Below are 21,526 nucleotides of genomic sequence, written 5' to 3'. Positions count from 1 at the left end.
AGAGAACATGCATTAAAGCAGGGGTGGGGAGCCTGTGTCTCTGCAGATGTTGTTGGACTACAACTCCCATCATCTTTAGGTCATGCCAACTGAAGCTGATGGAGTCTAACAGCATCTCTTACAATGACACATTTAATAGTAGATAAACTCTGGTGGTGTTGGCAAAAGACAGCACGTAGCACCATTCCTTGAGCATAATAGCCTGAGCCTCCTCAGCCAATCAACAACCCAAAATTTTCACAAACGCTCTCTTTCCTCGACAAGACACATTTCCCCTTTTTATGTTCAGGCACATTCCCGAAATCGCACCACATTCCAATGCTGACACCTGCTGGTACAGTGTGTTATGCCAAGCTATTTCTCATCTTAGAGAAGATACAATGACAGGCAAAAACCAGCCTGCTTTGCAGTTGCAACACTCAATTTACACAAGCCTGATCGCCTGTTTACTTATTATTATTTTTAACATCAATAGATAGTACTGTGGTGGTCTATTTGATTTTTTGAGAAAAGTGGTAAACAGCTTTGCAAATACTCAAATGCTTTTGCAATAGAGGTCAAATCCAATCAATGCTGGTGGAATAAATAAACTGGTAAAGCAAAATTGTGTATGTGTATTTTGTTTTTGTTTTTTAAATAAACCTGAAGGTCTTGTTAAATGACAGTCCTATCCTATGTTTACAGGTCATGTCCCAAGTTTTTGTTCTTTCTAAAACCCTTTCTCTTCCGTGCGTGCCTTTGGCATACATTGGAAAGGTTGGACAAATCAGTTCTAAATCTGTGAGCAAAGGGCAGGAGTGTGATTACTTGTCTGCCGTATATGACAAGCACTTTTCCAATTGCTCTGTGCCTCCTGTTTCATGTTTTGCTGACCCAGTTGGAAGGTTCAGTTCAGAGATAATGGGTGGATCAAACCAGAGGAAACTGTGCTCAGCCAAAAGCAGTTTTGCTGTAATCTCTCTCCATGCAGCTATTTTTTCAAAGCCTGCTTTGATTCTTTTCTTCCTAAATGACTGGAGCAGAAGAAAAGGCGGGGACAGATCATTTGGAACTATTTTTTTTTTCAAAATAGGTAGCTTTTAAAACAGAGTCTTTATATATCTGCTAAATAAATTTTTGTCTCATCCATCCTTTTGTTGCATCCATCCTTTCTTCCCTCATCTAATTTTATAGCCTCCTCCATTGCTGCAATTCATATTATCAGGCTCTCAGGGCATATGTTGCACTCTTACAACATAGGCTTTTTCCGCTTGTGCAATTATTTAACTGAATAAAGCCCAACACATTCAGAAGTTGCATTGTTTGCAGTAAATAAATGTGCATTTAGTGTATTAAGCAGTGAACAAATGTGTTGCTGCTCAATGGGGCTTAATCTGTACTGCATTTAGATTTGCAGCCTCAGGCACTGTATATATTAATAGTGCTACAGAAACAAGTAACACTTGATCCGAATGCTGTGGGGTTGCCATGTGAGGATATTAATTGCAGTTTTACTATTTTTTATTATTGTTACGCTGCTGTGTTTTCAATAGGCAAGATGGGGTGAAAATTCTAGAAACCAGTCAAACTGATCTTTAGACAAGGATGCAAGCAGTTATTGTTACCTGCAGATATGGCACTAATAAAAGGTGGCAGGGATGTTGCAGTGCAGCTGCAAGACTTTAAATGGGTTGGAATGGGGTGCATATGCATGCAACAGAATCATAGTACTAGTTTAGCTCTAGTTAATGCATTAAGGGGGTAAGGCCATACAGTAAGCAGTCCTGCCAAACTTGACTAGGTCACATCCCCTCACCTTGGGAGGGTTACCCAAGAGTTTGTTCATTCTCTTCCACCATGTGAATCCAGCCAGAATGGATGTCTGAGCTAATGCTCCGAGCTTGGACCACATGGCTTTAGCAAGCCATCTTTGTGTTTCTCTACAAACAATTTAGAAACTCTTACCTTTTTGAAACTAAGTTAAACTGCCTGTCTTTTCTTGCTGCCGTATGGAAAAGCACATGAATTTGTCCTTGGGAAAGTTTGCAAGTAAACCATTTGTAACTTACCAAACATGTGGTCTCTTTTTCTATGCTAAGGGAGGCTTTGGAAGAAACTTAAAATGGGATATTTTAAAGATCTGACAGCCCATATTTCTACCCTTTACTTTCCTGCAAGTTTTGTGATTTTAAATCTCTGCTGGGGCACTGTCCAAGAGAGCATTTGCGCCAAACCTGGACCTAGTCATCCAGGGAATTCTTTCTTTATCCTTTAACCAAATTATAACAAAAAAAGAAAGGTACCCTGGTGGTCATCTAGTCCAACCTTCTGTGGTATGCTGGTTCTGCAGCACAGGATGCAACAACATCCCTGGCAGATGACTATCCAGCCTCTGCTCTCCAGCAAAGGAGAGCTCACTACCTTCTGAGGCAGTCTGTTCCAAGGGCCCAATTTGCCTATCACTTTAAACCCCTTAAAGTTTAGAGTTTAACTATAGTTAAGCTTAACTAGAGTTTAAAGGTGAACTGGGGCACAGGGAGGAAATTCCTGCCATTCCTGCTACACTACAGGGAGCTAAGCCACAGTTTGTAATAGTCTGAACCCAAAATCCTGGTTTCTTTCTCTCCAAACTAACAATGAGCTGCAACTAAGATTTCCTCATAGCTGGCCGCTTGCAGTTGGGGTGGGGGGGAGAAACCACAATGTAATCATCTCCTTATGCAAGAGCACACAGCAAACTCACCTTTAACTATGGTAAGTGCAAATCGGCTAATTGCCAAGCAGCTTTTACCATTAAGATATTTTTCCTTATACTGTATTTACTCGACACCTTCTCCCTTGCCATTTCTACCGGTTGGTGATAACCATGCCCTCTGTAGCAACAGAGGGAAAGTCTGCTTCATCTTCTTCATGACAGCTCTTCAGGTAAATGCACTTTGGGCAGCAACGAACTGGCCCTGAACTGTAAATCTGTGCTCCCATATAGAATACATGTAACAATGAGATTGCAATGGACATACCTGCCTTATTTTGCACAGGATTTCTTTTCTGCGTTCTTCATTTCACAGTCCAGTGAAGAAAAGCGTGAAACAAGGGAAGTGGGAAGTGGAGTGTCAGCTTGGTTTTAACCAGCAGGTTCCCCAAAACTGGGGGAGCTCAAGGAAAAGCTGTAGTCAGGAGCGGGGAACCTTTGCATCCTGGTGACATGACTCCCCCACTTTCATGGGCCAACTCTGACAGGTAGGCAGGACTATCCACCTGACAATAATCTGGCACATGTCAGGTGCTTGACAAAGGTGCTAGCCTGCAAGTGGGGGAGCAGGGAGGGTATAGTTTAAAGGGATTGTTTAGCTCTGTGCACAGTGCTTCTCAAATACCCCCAAACCAGCTGATTTGTCAGGCATTTGGGAAGCACTCCACAAGCCCCTTTTGGCCAAGTCTTGCCCTCACCTGCTCCACACCTGACCTTATAGATGATGTCAGGTGTAGGCAGATGGGGATGGCTTTACTGAAATGGCGTCACGAGCCAGGTGAGGAGGCCTGGTGGTTCAAATTTGGCCCGTGGTGCTAGAGGCTCCGCACCCCTGGGCTAGGCCGAGGCCCATTGCGGAGCCCTCACATGGCTACCTACCTCAGAACTCATTTCATCTTCCTAATACTCCATTCAAATGAGAGAAGATAAGCATGGTATGTTGAGAGCCAGTGTGGTGCAGTGGTCAGAGTGTTGGACTAAGAGACCAGGGTTCAAATCTCCTTTGGCCGCTTAATTGTCTCCCAGCCTAACCTACCTCACAGGCTGTTGTGAAGATAAAAAGGCAGGAGGGAACCATGTCTCTCGCTTTTATCTCTTTGGTAGGAAAGATGGAACGATAAACGTCAGAATAAAATAAACCAAATGTATGATGCGGCAATATATGCAGAATCATATATTCAAAGCCAAATGCACTTTTTTTTTGTTGTTGCAGATTTTCAAGAGGGGTTGAAACAGCGAATAATAATGGGTGGTGCTTAAAGACCTTAAGTTTTGGTAAACACTTGTCCAAATCCCCCCCCCCCTTTTTTAATGCCTGGATCAGCAAGGTGTTTTGAAGCACTTCCAAGGGCCTCCATGCAGATCTGGCTTTGCTTCTGACAAGCCCCAAATTTCTCTGAGACGCTACACTTTGGTGACTCCAACACAGACCACTACTAGAATGTAGTTCTGACTCGCCATTTCAAGTGAGGGGTGGGGGTGTCCCGTGACCTTTCCGGACTGTCATGGAAGGCAGGTGAGACAAGGCAGGCGGGGTCATCATAGATGCATGACTGTTGAATGGTCAGCAGTTTCTAGCACAGGTACAGGCCACCCCATTCCTTCCACCAGTAGGGGGTGTGGCCCTCCTTTTTGCCACTGACTGTGCTGTAGCAGCTCAGTACTAAGAAATATATTCAATGCGGTGCTTAAGGTGAGCACTCCATCAGTGCAAGAAGAGATTGCTCAGCTCTGGTGTGTTTCGTTTTTCTGAATCAACTTTTTAACTGAGAGGGTTTCTTCTCCCCCTACCCGCCCCCCAACAAGAAAACACACACATTTAGAAAACACACACACACACACACACACACACACACACACACACACACACACACACACATTTAAAAAGTATACCCTTATTTATTATATTTGTTATCTGCCCTTCATCCATGAAGGCCACAGCAACAACAAATTTAAAATGCAGATTACTATCAAGACACTAAATATGTAGCTCAAGTGTAAAAAGGGAAAGAGATGCCCCTTCACCATGTGATGGAAACCACACAATGAAGGTGCCAGGACGAGCCTCAGTGGGGAGGCAATTCTACTACTTAGGGGGCTGCCACGCAATATACCCTCTCCCAGGCTGGCACCCCCAAACTTCTGAGGGCGGCGGAAATACCAAGAGGACACCACATCACCCTCCAGCTTAGAAACAGAAAAGAAGATACTACAACAAAAGAGAAGTTTTATTAGGGCAATTTAACTTTATTTGTTTATTTATTTTCTCCATACAGCTAGGTCAACTATAGCAGTAATAATAAAATAAGCAGAAAAACAAATTGCGGCCCAGGACAGAGTACATAATTTGGAGCAACTACCAAGCAAATTTAAGTCTGTGATTACATAATAGTAAAAAACCAAGCACACCTGTCCTTTCAGCAGATGAAAGTTGCAGGGGTTGCCAGGAAGTGCAACGTGTTCTAATTCATCGGTGTGAATTATTACCAGAGAGAATCCAATCCAATCATTTTCTCCCCAAACCCCACCCCACCCCGGCCCCTTCACTTTGGCTTCATATATATTACATGGTTTCTCAAGTGCTTTAGGTTAGAAATGGTTAATTTTGATAAGGTTTTTTTTCTTTCTTTCCACCTGCTAAAAGAACAGGATCACTACAGCAATAAAAATAATTACATAACAACTACAGCTATGATGTTTTGTTTTGGTTTGCCTGTTGACGAGTTTTTTATTTTTAAACATTTTTGTGAGCATGTGAAAGTCAATATCTGTTTCTGTTTGTGTGTGTGTGTGTGTGTGTATTTCTGTGTGTCGGTGTGTGAATAATAAAACTACTGAAATTTGTCAGAAACTGTTTTGAATAGAATATATATCTTTTATATATATCTATATCTATATATATTTTCTCTTTCTTTCTCTCTCTCTCTCTCTCTCTTTGATACTTTAAACATGCAGTAGTTGTCTTGAGTAATGTACGACATATCTGATCCATGATTTCCCTTTAATGGTTTGAAGTACCTGTTTGTTTGAAATTTTGTTTTCTAAAAAAATAATTTTTTATTTATTTAGTAATGATCTTCAGGCAGATTTGGACCAGTGCAGCTTTTTTTAATTATTTAACTCGGATGTTTTGGCTCCCAAACGCCGCAAACCCGGAAGTGATCGTTCCGGTTTACAAACGTTCTTTGGAACCCGAACATTCCGACGGAGCTTCCGCGGCTTCCGATTGGCTGCAGGAGCTTCCTGCAGCCAATCGGAAGCCACGCTTTGGTTTCCGAATGTTTTGGATGTTGAGCGGACTTCCGGAATGGATTCCATTCAACTTCCAAGGTACGACTGCAGTTCGATACTGCTTTAATTGTACAGTGCAGAAGGGTCCTTAGTCATGAGAACTGGGAATGAGGGCCAATCTTTCCAGCAGAAAGAATCCTGGCAAACTAGAAGCTGTTCACATAAAGCAAAGCAACTTTTCCCCCCCCAAGGGGTTTGGAGTGCTAACTCTGTGCCACTTTTTTTGCAAGCAATTTTGTTCAGCCTGTCTTTTTTTTTTAATTAGCCTTAACAAAACTCCTTGTATTTATAGACATTTTTATTCAAAATAAGATCTTACTATTATACAGGTTTCTCTCTTTTATTTTTTTATTTTTGACTATATACAGAAGTGCAAAAGGTCAACCTTCTCTCTATACTTCCCCACATGCTAAATTGCAGCATAATCAACCCTCAGGAGTTTGCACACGCACTCATACATATTATAATTCTTGTTATACGTAAACTTTTGAGTATTTGGATTATCAACAAAAAGTCCCTTGATCTATTGATTATGCAGCTTATTTATAACAAGGCCTGATATTCAGGGATTTCAAAAAAATATTTAAACAATATTTTAACATTTGAAATGGATACAGTAGAAAATAAATTTTTATTCTGATATCTAGGAACTAGATTTTTTCTTTTATAATTAATTACAAACAAAATAAATCATCAAAATATTACTCAGTTGTCTGCCAGGATTGTTGCAATAGCAACAACTTAACTTCTTACTTAGCAATGATTATATAAGATATCCATATAAAAGATCTTTGTTCTTTTAATGAAAACTAGACAAGAACTAACAATGACTGATATTCTTACATTGTAATATTAAATCAGTAAAATATAAATCATTTAGTTAACAATAATACGAATATTCATGATACTACATGTAAATTCAAAACTGCATATGCTATGAAGAAAAAAAACTTTTTAATTTTTTTCTGTATTTTGAAAAATTCATTAGTTAAAATCTAATAAAACAAAATTCTATAAACTGAAATGGCATTCGTCTGGTAATAGAAAATGAAAATGATCTAATAAATGTTAAGAAATAAAAACTACTATTTTAACAAGGAAAAAAAATAAGTAGTATTCTCTAATGTAAGTAAACTACAATAACATGTGAAGTCACCTATACTTTCTTAACACGATTGAAATTACATTGGTATGGGTTTTAACCCGTAATGTAATAATCTAAGGCTTTAATAGATGTACAGTACAATCAGTAAAATCAACACATCATTCTTTTTTTTTTCTAGAAAGCATCTCTCAAGCATAAAAACCTGCAAGTAAACTTGGAAGTACGGAAAGTTCTAGAACTGAACTCTCTCCTCTTCCATTCCATAGACTACCAGTGACCTGGCCCTCACCTCAGCAACCCTTTAGCTTTGCTGAACAGAGCAAAATATATCCTTTACTAGCTGCAACAGCCAAACCACAAAAAAGATTTCCTTTGGATGAATCCATTCTTAAAAACTTGAATGCACATCTATGTTTTTGTTTCATTTTTGTAAAGGCTTTCTAAGGCTATAAGCAGTTAAATCTGAACAGAAGAAATCACATATAAAATTCATCCCAATATTTAACCCACCCGATACCTATTTCTAATTAACATCTCCATTTATCTCATTGTTTTGGTTTCTTTTTTTAAAAAAAAATCGTGCATCTGATGTCAGTGCTTCTCTCATGATTAGAGTCACTATTTTTTTTTTTGAAGTGCGTGACTTTGAAGTGATGCATTTGAGAAGAAAGCGAAAATCTATCTCCTCCAACACTTTTAGAGTCTCTTGGACTTCTGACAGAGGTTAGAAATTCGAAGCGAAAGAAAATTCCTCAAATGTTTTTCAAACAGTGTCTCAGAAATGGCTTTTCCCTTTTTTTAAAAAGGTTTGTTTTTTTTTTAAAAAAAATGTATATTGTCTATTATATGGTATAGTTTGCATAACTATTATTATGGATTATCATAATTTATATAGGTTTATATATCCAGTATGTGTAGGAATAACCTGGGTTTAAGACTGGTATTTGCTTATTTTAAAAATGTGCTGCCTACTGTTAACTAAGGTAAAACTGGCCATTTCTGAGACAGCTTTGGTTTAAAACAGAAGGGGTGCCCTTTGACTGATTAGCAACTAGGAAAACAAGCAAAATTAAAAACGTGGCTCTTAAAAGTAACACTGCAGAAATAATACTCTACTTTTGATTACAGTCTATGGCACTTCATGAACATCTTTAACAACATGGTACTTAAAGCCATTGATGTGCTTTAAAAATATACACAGTTGTGGTTTATACTTGGCACATTCATCTCTGTCAGATACCTCTTTTTACCACTTCTTACAATCTATTACATTTAAAAATATTAACTCTTAAAAGCGGAAAAAAAAACACGAAAGGAAAATAAAAATTATACTGTGCATGCACGCTGTCTTCTATAATGGCAATTTTAAATACAAGGTGCACCTTTCGTTATTTTATTTTGTAAACCTTGAAAGAAATAAACTTATTTTAAAAAATTATATCTTGGTCTACAGACGTACCAATACATAATGGATCTAGGGCTACATCACAGTCTGTCTTTTCAAGATGACGTACATGATTATGTAGGAACGAGTCTGCCAGCGCATACCTCTGGTGCGTAATGCGCTGCTTTACCTGTGTGCTAGAAAAGATAGACAATGCTGTAGTCTTTAGACAATATGATCACCCCAGCACAAATATCTATTCAATGTACAAAGTATATAGGCAACAGTGTGCAGTGGATTTCCGAGTTGTCATTTCGTCTTGTTAACATGCAATATGTGGATGTCTTACTGCTGAGGAAATTTGGGTGCTGTTATCTGACGGTATATACATTATGGCTAATGACCTGTTCCGTTTCTTCATTCAGTCACACTGTCCTCTTTTCTTTTATATGATCTGTGGAAAATAATAAAGAGGGTGGGAAAGGGGTCGCCTTCGTTTATTCGACAACTGCAGCTATTTCCCCCTCTACTTTACTTCCATGCAAGAAATACCACGACCACCACCTTCGATGCTATTCAAATATAACAATGATGGCCCCTGAACACTTCTAATCCAAATGCACTGAAATACGACATACACTACTAATTGATCAAGCATTTAAATCCACATTGATTGCAAAATCTGTCCTGAGTTAAAATGGGAAGCGATGTGCAAAGTTTTCCCTTTTTTGATTTATTTAGCTTTGACCGCATCAGCACTTGCTAAACACCTGAGCACAAACCAGGATATAACTAGTACTAATTATTATGTGCCATTTTTTGATCTCACGTTTCCCCCCTTTCCACCCATACTTATCCTGGATGGCTTTACAAAGAGGAAGAAAATTCATGGATGACAAAGCTATCAATGGCTACCAGCTACAACGCCTTTGCTCTCTCCCTTCTCTGTAACAGGTAGGTAGCCGTGTTGGTCTGGATCGAAGTAAAATAAAAAAATTCCTTCAGTAGCACCTTAAAGACCAACTAAGTTTTTATTTTGGTATGAGCTTTCGTGTGCATGCACACTTCTTCAGAACTGCCTTCTCTGTAAGAGGCAGCTTGCCTCTTTTGTACCAGTTGCTTAGAATCACAAGTGGGGAGAGAGCTGCAGCTATCAGGTGCTGCTTGAATGTTTCCCATGGGCCTCTGGTTGGCCACTGTGAGAACAAGACTCTGGACTAGATGAACCTTTGGCCAATCCGGTGGGGCTCTTCTTATCTTCTTAAGTGTTTGAACTGTAGCCAGACTGAGGAGCAACAGTGGCAGCCTCTACCCAGCTTGTAATATCCTTCTGAGCTGTGATGCAAAGTGGGCCCACAGGGAGAGTGCAAACAGGGAGAGTTTGCAAAGGTGCTTTGGGGCTCGGAGTGTTGTCTCACAGTGTACAAAGGACCAAGAGACATGGATGGTGAGGGAGCTGCTGCGGCAACCTGCAACACCACTTCCATGTTGGTCTTCCTGCCTGAGAATGTGAGAAACTACACCTGCAGCAAGTGCAAGGTGGCTGACTGACTGGAAGAGAAGGCGCAGCAACTTGAGGTCCATCTATCCAGACTTCGAACTACTGGGCAAAGTGAGGGGTTTCTCTATAGAGCAGAGTGGACTGTCTGGGAACAGCGACACAAGTGGGGCACCCCTAGGGAGAAGGAAGGCCGCCCTTGCAGGAGACAAACCCCTGGAGGAATGTGACACACAGAAGCAGGGCTGTCTGGAGCTATGCTGTGTTGCTACAGCTGCAAAATTCATAGAATCCTAGAGTTGGAAGAGTCCACAAGGGCCATCCAGTCCAATCCCTTGCCAAGCAGGAAACACCATCAAAGCACTCCTGACAGGTGGCTGTCAATTGACTCCATGCCATCACCCCAGATGACAGTTCTGGGCCAGAGGAGCAAGGATAGCAGTTGCAGACCTCAGAATACACCCAGGTGGCTGTGGAAGGTACAGTGTACAGAACGATTCCTGCCATTACCAAGAATGGCAATTCTTGCCTTTTATTTATTTATAGGTGGTAACCACACTGCCTGCCTTAACATTGAAGTGTCCTGCATTTGAAAGGTCAATTTTCTTTGAATGGCCCTTGAATTGCCACGGAGAATGCTGAGAAGTGTAGTTTTTTAAGGTTGTGGGAACTGTAGCTCTGTGAGGACACTGCCACGGAAAAACGTCAGGATTATCCATGCCACTTAAAGTGGCCTCACAGCACTGCCGTGTGAATGCATTTCATGTCAAGACAAAACTTAAAGCAGGAAGAGGGAAACGTTCTGAAGAGACTTCCATTTCCACAGCAGGCGTTGCCCTTGAAACGGGGAGAGGAGATGGCAGAGGAGCTATTACCGGCAACTTAAAAATAGTCTTGTTGGATGAAGATTTGATGTCAGGCAGAACCAGTACTGAACACTCCAATCACAAATTTAAATTAAGTGCAGAAAAGAAAGAAAAAAACTCTCTTCCAAGCAGACAGGTGTAGTCAAGTGAAACCTTTTCTCACAGAGCAGAAGGTTAACTTATGAAGACCTGGCATTCAGTAGCTGGAGCTACAGTTCAAGATTAATTTATGTAACTGGATGAGTTTGTGGTCTTTACCTGATCTCTCCATACAGCCCTTGTCACAAAACACACACACAAAAATTCAATATCATTTGGTAATTTGTGCTGGGGAGAGACTATCAGCTTGATGATTCCCAGTTCTGAGTCTCACACAAAAGGAGACGAAGGCCTGCACCTACTGAAAGGACATGATGTTTTTTGGTGTGATGACGGAGGCAACTTGACTTGCGGCTATTATGGACCACACAGGCTTAAACTGCATTGCATGACAACTTGAGAGTCATTCATGTGCTGCATGATCCACCTTGCCGATTGGATGCTTATACCTACAGAGACTTTGAGGCATCTGTGGCAGTGAAAGAAAAATCAAAGGCTCCTTGATATGAGCCATTTCCTTATGTAGTCATTAACCATCCTTATGTAATCGTTAAAAAATGACACCTGCATGGCACCTGGGATTTATGCAACATTCCTTTAGGACATACACACAAAATCTTTCGCAGTCTCCATATCTAGTAGTTAGACAGTAGGGCATAGTACATTATCTAGAGTATTATTTATGGGGTTTTATTGTGTTCCTCCCCCACCCCCCGCCCAATGATACTTTCAAATGCCACTTACAACTAGCCTGTGTATACAGTAGATGACAGGATTAAAAGTGTGAATGGACTTTTCCCTTCAGACTGCATGGGTGTGGGCATCAGGGGAAGGTGAGGTTTTTTTCCCTCCAAGTACAAAAATTACCTGTCCATGGTAAACCAGGGATGGAATCCTATGCACGTTTAGGAAAATGGGAAGCTACAGCACTTCCCGTTTACCTGGGTTGCCATTCAACTCATTTAGGTTTACTTTGAGTAGGCATGCATAGGACTGTGTTGCAGATACCACGGAGGAGTCCTAGCTTAGTGTGCTCTCTGGCCTGCTGTAGGTATTACATCCAAACTGGGCTGCTAACTTGGTTCTTGTTCCACGGAGGAGAAAATGCAAATCCAGAATAGCACTATATGCAAAATGCAATATAAAGCACACTTGAGAAACTTACTGTTTGATGATTATATGTCTACATCTGTGTAACATACTTGTGGCTAGTCAGATGTTCGGCAGATATTATGGGTATCTATTGAAGAACAAGAAAAGGAATGTAACCTGTGAATAATGCGTTCCACAAGTATGCAGGTTTTTTTTTTTACTAACAGCTCAGGTGAAAGATGGTGGACTTCTACATCGGAACAGCAAGTTAACAAAAACACAGGTATCAATTTAAATTAAAATGTTCTGTCAAGTAGTATATCAACCAATGTTTAGTAATGATTACTGATTGTTTAGAAAGAAGGATAAAATAACAGTTAAAAGTTCATGCAGTGCAATAATTTCAAAAGTCCTTTTTGTTGGCTTACACATATTTATACGGTTTGGGGGGACTTTGCCCAACTCGCTGTGGAAAAATTTGGCAACCTTTTGGCCCATGCATTTTGTACACTCAGTTTTAAGATACTTTGAGCCAGATTTGTTTTGTTGCAAATCATTTCATTTTCTGGTTAAGCTGTGCTGATATTCAAGCGAAAGGCATATTGGAAGGCATAGCTGGAATCTTCAACACTCAGAATATCCACTCCAGAACTGAACTGGAATAAAAGCTCAAGTACATAAGCTATCATGCACCTAAGAATCATATACCGTACTTGTTTCCATCTTTGCATTGAAACACACAAACACACACAAACACATTTGGTGGGGAGGGGCACAAATTTAAGTATCTTCCCAAGAATAACCTAATGAGATTCTTGGATTTATTCCCAATATATTCTTCTCCCCAGCTGTGGTGGTGGTGGTGGGGCGGCAGTATGTCTTCCCCAGATTCCTAAAGACTCCATTTTGGGCAAGTAAACTTAGCAAAGCAAGAAAGAGAATCATCTACAGTGGTGCCCTGACTTACGAATTTAATCCGTTCCGAAGGGACCTTCAAAAGTCGAAAAATTCGTAAGTCGAAAAACGCCATTGGAAACGCTATTTCCCTGTTTTGAATTACTGATTATGACCTGCATTTTGTTTTTACTATAGCTGACACTGTCTGGATCTTTTTTATGAATGGCATTTCTGCTTTAAATTTTATAAATATTGCCCCAGGGGTCTTTGTGCAGGGGAAGTTATTTATAAAAATAAGGCTGCAATTTGAACCTGACTTACCTAGGAGTAAGCCCCAATGAATTCAACAGGACTTACTTCTGAGTAGACATGGTTAGGATCACACTGTCAAGTGTCTTTAAATTGTGGATTAAAAGTATAGAATTGTTAGTATCCATATTAAATTTCTCCCACAAGGGTCTAATTTTCCAAAATATGGAAAGTAAGGCTGCCTGGAGTGAAATGTAGCGTTTTGTTATGAAACGTAGCGTTTTGCACCATAAGATACAGTTCTTCTCTCTCTCTCTCTTTGCCATTTGAAAGAAAGTCTTCAAATGGTGCATAACTTGGAGTATTTTTTCTTCTAAAAATCAATACAGCGGAACCTCGGTTTAAGTACACAATTGGTTCCGGAAGTCTGTACTTAACCTGAAGCGAACTTTCCCATTGAAAGTAATGGAAAGTGGATTAATCCGTTCTAGACGGGTCCGCGGAGTACGTAAACTGAAGCGTACTTAACCTGAAGCGAACTTTCCCATTGAAAGTAATGGAAAGTGGATTTATCCGTTCCAGATGGGTCCACGGAGTACTTAAACTGAAAGTACTCAAACCGAAGTGTACTTAAACCGAGGTATGACTGTACTTTGAACTATAGTTGCAACAATTAAAACAAACTCAACTTGGTGGGATATGGATTGGTGATTATAACTGGGCCTTCTTCTTGTTGGTCATCATTAGCAAAATGTCTCACTGCAGGGATGAGGTGTGGCTCTTCTGCAGCTGGCAGTGGGAATCCTGCACAAACTGGGGGCCATAGCCACTGAATATAGGAATATGCAAACCACGAATGGCCTGGGCCTTCCCAAGATGTGGTCTGAACAAAGGAGTGTTTCTTTGCACTTCAAAGTTAGGAATGCAAGAAGCTGCCTTATCCTGAATCAGGACTTTGGTCCATTCAGCCGAGTATTGTCTACACTGGTAGACAGTGGCTTTCTAGGGCTTCAGATGCAAAGAAATAGCATCTGGGACTAAACCTGAGACAGAACTATTTCCCTTCTTTGAAATGAAGTCTGAATTGGCCCAGAAAGGATAAAGAAGGACCTACTCACCAGATGTAAGGTTCTGCATTACGATACAGTGGTACCTTGGTTGTCAAATTTAATCCGTCGGTTCGACTCCCGGAATGGTTCAAAAACCAAGGCTTTTGATTGATTGGCTGCAGGAGCTTCCTGCACTCAATCGGAAGCCGCAGAAGCCACGTTGGACGTTCTGCTTCCAAAAAACAGAACTCACACTTCCAGGTTTGCGGCGTTTGGGAGCCAAAACATCCAACTACCAAGACATTTGACAACCAAGGTATGACTGTACTTTGTTCAACTACTCCCTCAAGTCTGCAGTGTATACACTTCTCGTTGGCTGTTATTCAAGTATAAATGCTCTCCCCAGAGAAGTTCGCCTGGCGCCTTCATTATACACCTTTAGGCGCCAGGCAAAACCATTCATTTTTAAGCAGGCCTTTGGTCGATCTTCTTGACATCCAACACCCTTTTAGAATGCGACTTTTTGCGGTGGGTGGGTTATTGGGTTACGGCTTTTGGTTTGATTTTATATGTTGTGGTCTTGTTGTGAACCGCCCTGAGACCTCTGGGTATAGGGCGGTGTATAAGTTGAAATAATAATAATAATAATAATAATAATAATAATAATATCCACCAGACGGGTCAGGAGATGGGAGATGAAGAGATGTGGCACGTCTTGTAACTGAGCCCCCCCATCCCACCCACCAAGCATGACTAACTGCCCCCTATCTATATACTTGTTCTTTAGGTGTACTGTATACATTTCTACAGCACATTTTTTGTGCGTGTGCACGGAAACATGTGCCAAGTGTAATCGAGCTTCTCATACCATTTGTTTTCTACGGCAGCAGGAGAGGATGTTGCACCCAGCTGTGTAGAAGCTTCAAGAGCAGTGCTGTTGAAACAGACCAAGGACCTTGAGCACTGGCAAGTGACGACAAAGGGGCCAGTTCTTTTAAAAAAACAAACAAACTTCTGCATGCATGCACATTGCGGGAGGTGGGGGCGGGCGGGCTATTTTTGGTGGCGTTACATTATGTCGACAATGCTTACATACTATATACATATATGGCTCATATATGCATATACTGAGGGTTGGCTGCGGAACTTGGCTGCAGTGCGTTATGAAGACCCAGAGAGATATGCATGAAATGGTCAGATTGAAACAACGAAAAGAGAATCTCCCAGAATCTGGCTTGGGAAAGGTATGGGGGTGGGCAGTGTCTTTTAAAAAGACGGAAAAGGTAAATTATCATCTGTGGGAGGGAAAGAGGATTTTGCCAGAGGTTTTACGTTAATGATCCTAAAAGATGTTGTTGTTTTTAAAAAACATTTTAATATGGCTGAACTGTTTATCAACTGATTCATACTAATTTTTGGGGGGGGGATTCCTGATATACAGTCCTTTGTTTTGTTGCTTATGAATCAATCATAATATTAGGATTTGGGGCCACTGCAATGGCTGTGGCAACAGTCCCATGTGGGGGCCTGTGGGGGCCCTTCAGAACAGGCCATAAGGGATGGGCAAGTCTATCAATTCCATTTTTTAAAATTCAGTTCTCCACATTTCCAGATCAGTTTGCTTTTTTTTTAAAAAAAAAAAATTCACCACCATTTTAGTGCAAATCTCTCCTAACATACATGTTTTTGTATATTGTATATTTTTTATATTTTCCATGCTGTAATGAATTCCCATCTGGTATTTTCATAAATATAAGCATTTTTATGCATGCTTCATCCTAGTATATGCATTTCTGTACACAATACTTGATGGGAACACCGCACTGCAAAATTCAGAGAAGGGTGAATTTTGAAGAGTGGTTGTCTATCAGTTTGCATACTGTCTGGAAATGTGCAATTTTGCCCAATCCCTCCTGGCTGCTGTTTTCCTTTTGGTCCTTAACCAACAGAAAGGGCACACACCCGAGGTGCAATTTCCTACCATTCCTCTTTCACTGACATTACTGTGTGGAGTCTTGATGAAGTTGGAAACAAGACATCTCACCCACCTATATGCTGGGGATCATCATACAGAAAAAAGAAACAACCATTTCCAGCCATTTCCAGAGCACATACGCAAGGAGGTGCCCTGTGCAGAGGTCTGTATTTGCGAGCCACGTATGCTGAACTTTGGCATAAGCAATACCCTATCTGCGAGAGGCTCATGGCCAGCCTTTCAAGCAATATTTGAGAGGAAAATGCTCCATCCTGGCTAAGTCAGTTCCCCCAAAAGGAGCATTTGCGGTGAGTGGCAGGGGTGAGATGGGACAAGGGGAAGACTTGCCCATATTCCAAACTCTGCTCAACAGGGTCGCATGACCATGTGACCCAGCTGATGTTACACTGTCAAATCAAAACTCCATTTTAAAAGCTTGTTCCCTCCCTGAGAACGCAGGCGGTGTTGTGGGTTAAACCACAGAGCCTAGGGCTTGCCGATCAGAAGGTCAGCGGTTCGAATCCCCACAATGGGGTGAGCTCCCGTTGCTCGGTCCCAGCTCCTGCCAACCTAGCAGTTCGAAAGCACGTCAAAAGTGCAAGTAGATAAATAGGTACTGCTACAGCAGGAAGGTAAACACAGTTTCCGTGTGCTGCTCTGGTTCGCCAGAAGCGGCTTTGTCATACTGGCCACATGACCTGGAAGCTGTACGCCGGCTCCCTCGGCCAATAACATGATGAGCACCACAACCCCAGAGTCGGTCACGACTGGACCTAATGGTCAGGGGTCTCTTTACCTTTACCTCCCTCTCTTTAAGGCCAGCTCACCTGACAGTAGCCCTGCTCCTGAATGGAGTCTGGACTACGGATAAGATACAGTTGCATAACTTACACCTAATTTGCATTGGCTTCCTATCGTTTGTACTGCTCTGTGAACTCTGTATCCCTATTCCGTTAATTCTCCTTCGTACAATGCCAACTGTGTGCGTGGGAGGGGGGGACATCAGGGGACCACTTAGTGGACTGACAGCCTTTGTCTTGCTTGACAGCAGACGTTTGCGGCAGGGACCTTGCACCGCATGCTATTGAGAACTCTGCATAATCAGTCTAAGCTGCACGAGAAACCAACACAAACAGAGCCAGTTCACCACAGACGTTTAGCATGGGGGGCTGCAGGAGTGGGTCGTCGGGAATGCAACATGGGCGGTTGGGCCCAACAAGCATACCACTGCCTTTTGCCCTTAAGATTGGAATTGTTCGATTGAGAATGTCTGAATAGGGCCGATCAGATCCTGCTTTCCTATACAGCAAATGTGAAGCTGCACAGGTGAGAGTGGGAGAGGAACCATTAGCAAATGTGCACGAATCTGTTGCCATAGCACCTACGGTCTTTGTAACCACTCTGTTTCAACTGAGGTATGAACTGCTTTCTGCAATCCCAAGGTTATGTTTGCTCTCATAGTTATTCAGCAGCGTCCAGTGCAAAGCTACGGTGAAGCTCATTCTAAGCAGGTGGGTTGCTGAACCCATGTTTTGGGAGATGAGGGGAAGGATCCCCAGGAATGCAAAAATGCAAAAAGTAACTCTTTCTACACATGTAAGGTTCAGGCATGGGGGTGGCAGAGCATGCTGGCCTGCCAGAGTTTCATGGATCATCAAGTGTTTTGGAAATGCTGTGGCCTCTCTTGATGATGATTCCCCTAGAAATCCTTTTATACAAACTCTCCTGTGCTCAGGTCCCAGTGTAGCTGCCGGTATGGTCTGCCTTGAATTTCCCACTTCCCACGCAATGCACTTATCAATGCAAGGTGCAATGCAAACTAATAATGCATTTAGGAAGAAAGTGAAAGCTGACTCATGTTCAAACACTCTAGTCTTAAAGGGTGATCCTTTAGTGTCTGAAAATGTTCACAGGCGTGTTATTTCACCAAAAAGGGGGAGGGGGCAGAAATAATGGGAATATATACACAGCACCATCAATGCAACCGATTCTTCTGCTGAGCACCTGTGGAGCAATGGATGGTGCAGTGGCAAAAGAGTAGAACATCTGCATTTATGCTGATTCATGCACAACAGTGGGGTCCTGCGCATATCAGGGCTGCAATTCTAAACTTACTATGGAGTAAGTACCCTGAATATTGCGGGTCTTCTTTCCAAGAAAAGATTAGCAGGATTGTGTTGCACACCATGTTCTGTGGCCCAAGAGAATACCCTTTGATTTTCTGGCTTGCCTATATGCAAGAAGTCCAGCATCTTTGTTCTTGCAGTGGTCAACCTTGGAAGCCTTGCAAGCAGGACCTGAGTGTAACAGCGCTTTGCTCACTTGTGTGGCAAACAGAATGGTATAATCAAATGTTGACGGTCTACCATTCACGACCTATGAACTGTGTGCTGTGTCTATTGAATAGCCAAGCATCTGCGCAGACTTTTGAATCTTTGGCTGTGTAATTGATGGTGGGATTAAGAGCCATGCAAATGGATAAACCACATACTTAAATTTGAGTCAGATTTGATCCGAGTTTGATATATGAAGCGCAGTAGTTTTATTACTTACTGGCTTGTTACCATGTTTCTGTTTGTTGTAATTATACTGTCCAGGCAGAGAGGCAATTGGGATAGATTTCTAAGAGTAAATATAATCTGGTTTGCAATGGACATGGCTGTCAATCCCCTGACTGATTTGAAAAGTGAAAGGAAAGCCACAGTGCTATAAAGGCTTAAGTATTCAGATTTTGATAGCTTCGGAACATTCCAGCCATCAATAGTAATGATTTTATGATTACTGCATCCCTGATCCTTTATTCCAGGGATGGGGGGGATGGGACCTGTGGCATTCTAGATTTGGTTGGACTCCAACTCCCAGAATTCCTGGTCACCGGCCATGCTGAGCGGGAGTTGGAGTCCTATCCAGACACTAATCCATCACTTAACCAATCCTGGTAAAATTCTACGTAAAACAAAGTACTGTTGCCTTGAACTTGAACTATTACCCAGCTCTCTGACTATTCTAAAAACAGGTGGGGAGGCAGTTTTTGCTTCCTATGCTGAGTAATTCATGAGAGGGACTGTGTCAAATATTTTAGTACTGGAAATGGGAGGAGCAGCACCTTTCTGAGCATGGGCAAAAGGCTAGTTAAGCTATGTGTAGGCCAACAAGAGGTACAAATGAACAAAAAAACGAAACAGAACAAAAAGGGGGGACGGACAAAACCCCATGCTTCTGAAAAGCACTGATTCTGAGTTATGTTTTAAGAAACAAAGCTGTAAATTAGCAAACCTGGTTGGCTGTGGCTGCTGTAGCGAAGGGGACGCTTGTGGCAGATGTTGCTGCTGCAGACACAGTGGTGGGCGTACCGCCGTGCACCATGGGAACTTTCGGGAGGAAAATCATATAAGCAAACATACAGGAGAGTGTAGCAGTATGGGAAACCATGGCAACAGGTGGCGGAATCGTCGAGTATGGTATTTATATCAGCAGATAAGCCGTGGGGACGAGATATCACCACCAGCAAAGTGACATGCAATCGCAGCGCAAAAAGCGGGACAACATTCCGGAGAGCGAGGAAGGAGGGGAGGGAGAGAGATGAAAGAGGAGGAGGAGGAGGAGAGAGGAGGAGAAACGCTCGTTACCATCAAATCACGGGAATCAACACAATCAAGCTCAATTATTTCAGTTCATAGTCAACCAACAAACTTGACGTAACCCCCTATCTTTAACGTCTCACGATAAATATTCCGCCACCACCACCCTTCCCCCCCTGTTTTTTTTTATTACCGCTGTTAACATTTCATAATCTCCTGGCTTGACATTCTAGTTCTGGATTAACTTGCACGAAGTATATAACTGAATGTTTTCTTTTCTTTTCAAAAGAAAGAAAGAAGACGTGCAACAGTTTCTAAAAAACTGGAACTCAGAGTCCAGTCAAAATCCACCAGAGCTGCTAAGAAGATTGTGGCATTGGGGGGGGGGTGTTGGCGGTGGCGGGGGGAGAGACAGGGCAAGTGGGGATGTGTCACACAGCCACCTGGTCTGCTAAACGGCTTCTAGGATTTCTGTGTCAATTAAATAGAAGCAAGTGCATTTAATTGACAAGTTGTTAGTGCAAGGGAAGGGGGGGATGGATTGGTACAATAGCTACACGTTAAAGACCCAGCAGTGGATTTTGAGAGTCTGTGAGCTGCTAAACAGATTTCTTTTAAAAAAAGGTAATCAAGAAACAAAGCTGGCACCTACCAACACTTGTAGCGGGTGTCATGCACAATATTGAGCCTGCCCATCATGCATTGCAACAGGAAGGTGGATTTGCAAAGGGAAAAGAATTAAAACAACCCATCACACGTGTAATTAGGAAAATCTCATTTGAACAAAGAAGAAAAAATTGGTTATTATGGGAAACAGTGGCATGTAACCATCAGCACAGTCAACTCAAACAGCAAGGTGGTGGTCAATTAGAACTAGTCTGACATGAGCAGGGCAGGAGGAAAAGCAGATTGAACTGTGTGCTGGCATTTTGATTAAAATGAGCTAGGGCAGTAAGGGTAATGAAGGCTCTAACAGCATGAGAAGAAGCTTGAGTTGTTGGTTTTTAATATCACCGATTTTAATTAATCTATTCCTTACTAAGTGCATAATGCCTGCTGGGTCCCGAATCCATTACCCTGAAAATTGACTTAAATTATTATTCTTGTTTTTAAACCTGCAGGACATTATTGGATCGTGGTACTTTTCACTTGTACTGAGATCTAGTGCCTTCATTTCAGATATTAAATCAGAACTAATGTTGTGGTTTGCAACATTGCGTATCAAGCAGGCGCCACCCTAAATACTGGTCCACGCAGGGTATCTTAGGATAATTTAGGGGCGCCATTGCACCCCTGTAATTCTCTACATATGAGGCTACATGCACACCTAAATTGCATGTAGCATTGCCCCTACCCTTCAATGGATGCACATTTAGTGTGATGTCTGCAAATGGAGAGCGACACACCCTTCAATATATGCAGATTCAAGAGTGATCCAGGCTTAATGGCATCTATGTGTTGACAACTAAACACACCAAGGTATTCTATGCTGCTGAGAGCCACACTAATTGTGGGTTCTGCATCTGGGACTGTGCAAAGAGAGCACTCTGTCAGGATGGAGGTCAATTGTTCTCAATGGGTGGACAAGAGCTACAAGAACCAGTCATTCTACAGGAAACACATTTCTGCAAAGGAAATGTGCAGGATGTTACTATAATGCCCTCTGCAGATTTTTCTAGCGGTTTTGCAACTAAAGAAGTCAGCGGAAA

General features: G+C 41.8%; 1 protein-coding gene across 40 annotated transcripts in view; it reads right to left on the bottom strand.

Annotated features, from left to right (window-relative positions):
• Positions 1 to 4,957: 4,957 nt before the first annotated feature.
• The window catches only part of MBNL1 (muscleblind like splicing regulator 1), a 176,004-nt gene continuing 159,435 nt past the window's right edge, over positions 4,958 to 21,526 (bottom strand). For 14 of the 40 annotated variants that reach the window (XM_035132484.3, XM_035132488.3, XM_035132490.3 and 11 more), the window contains 4 exons: positions 20,470 to 20,505; positions 19,513 to 19,607; positions 12,140 to 12,214; positions 5,646 to 8,965 (listed from right to left, as the gene is read on the bottom strand). In XM_035132484.3, coding sequence (XP_034988375.1) covers positions 12,158 to 12,214; positions 19,513 to 19,607; positions 20,470 to 20,505 — 188 coding nt within the window. In that variant the 3' untranslated portion in view covers positions 5,646 to 8,965; positions 12,140 to 12,157. Of the gene's footprint in view, positions 8,966 to 12,139; positions 12,215 to 15,129; positions 15,196 to 19,512; positions 19,608 to 20,469; positions 20,506 to 21,526 lie in introns of all 40 variants that reach the window. The other 26 variants (XM_035132486.3, XM_035132489.3, XM_088669809.1 and 23 more) reach the window with 6 other exon arrangements.

The sequence above is a fragment of the Zootoca vivipara genome, chromosome 5, assembly GCF_965207765.1.
Source record: "Zootoca vivipara chromosome 5, rZooViv2.hap1.1, whole genome shotgun sequence".
Classification (NCBI taxonomy): Eukaryota; Metazoa; Chordata; class Lepidosauria; order Squamata; family Lacertidae; genus Zootoca; species Zootoca vivipara.
This window is presented reverse-complemented; position numbering and strand designations above follow the sequence as displayed.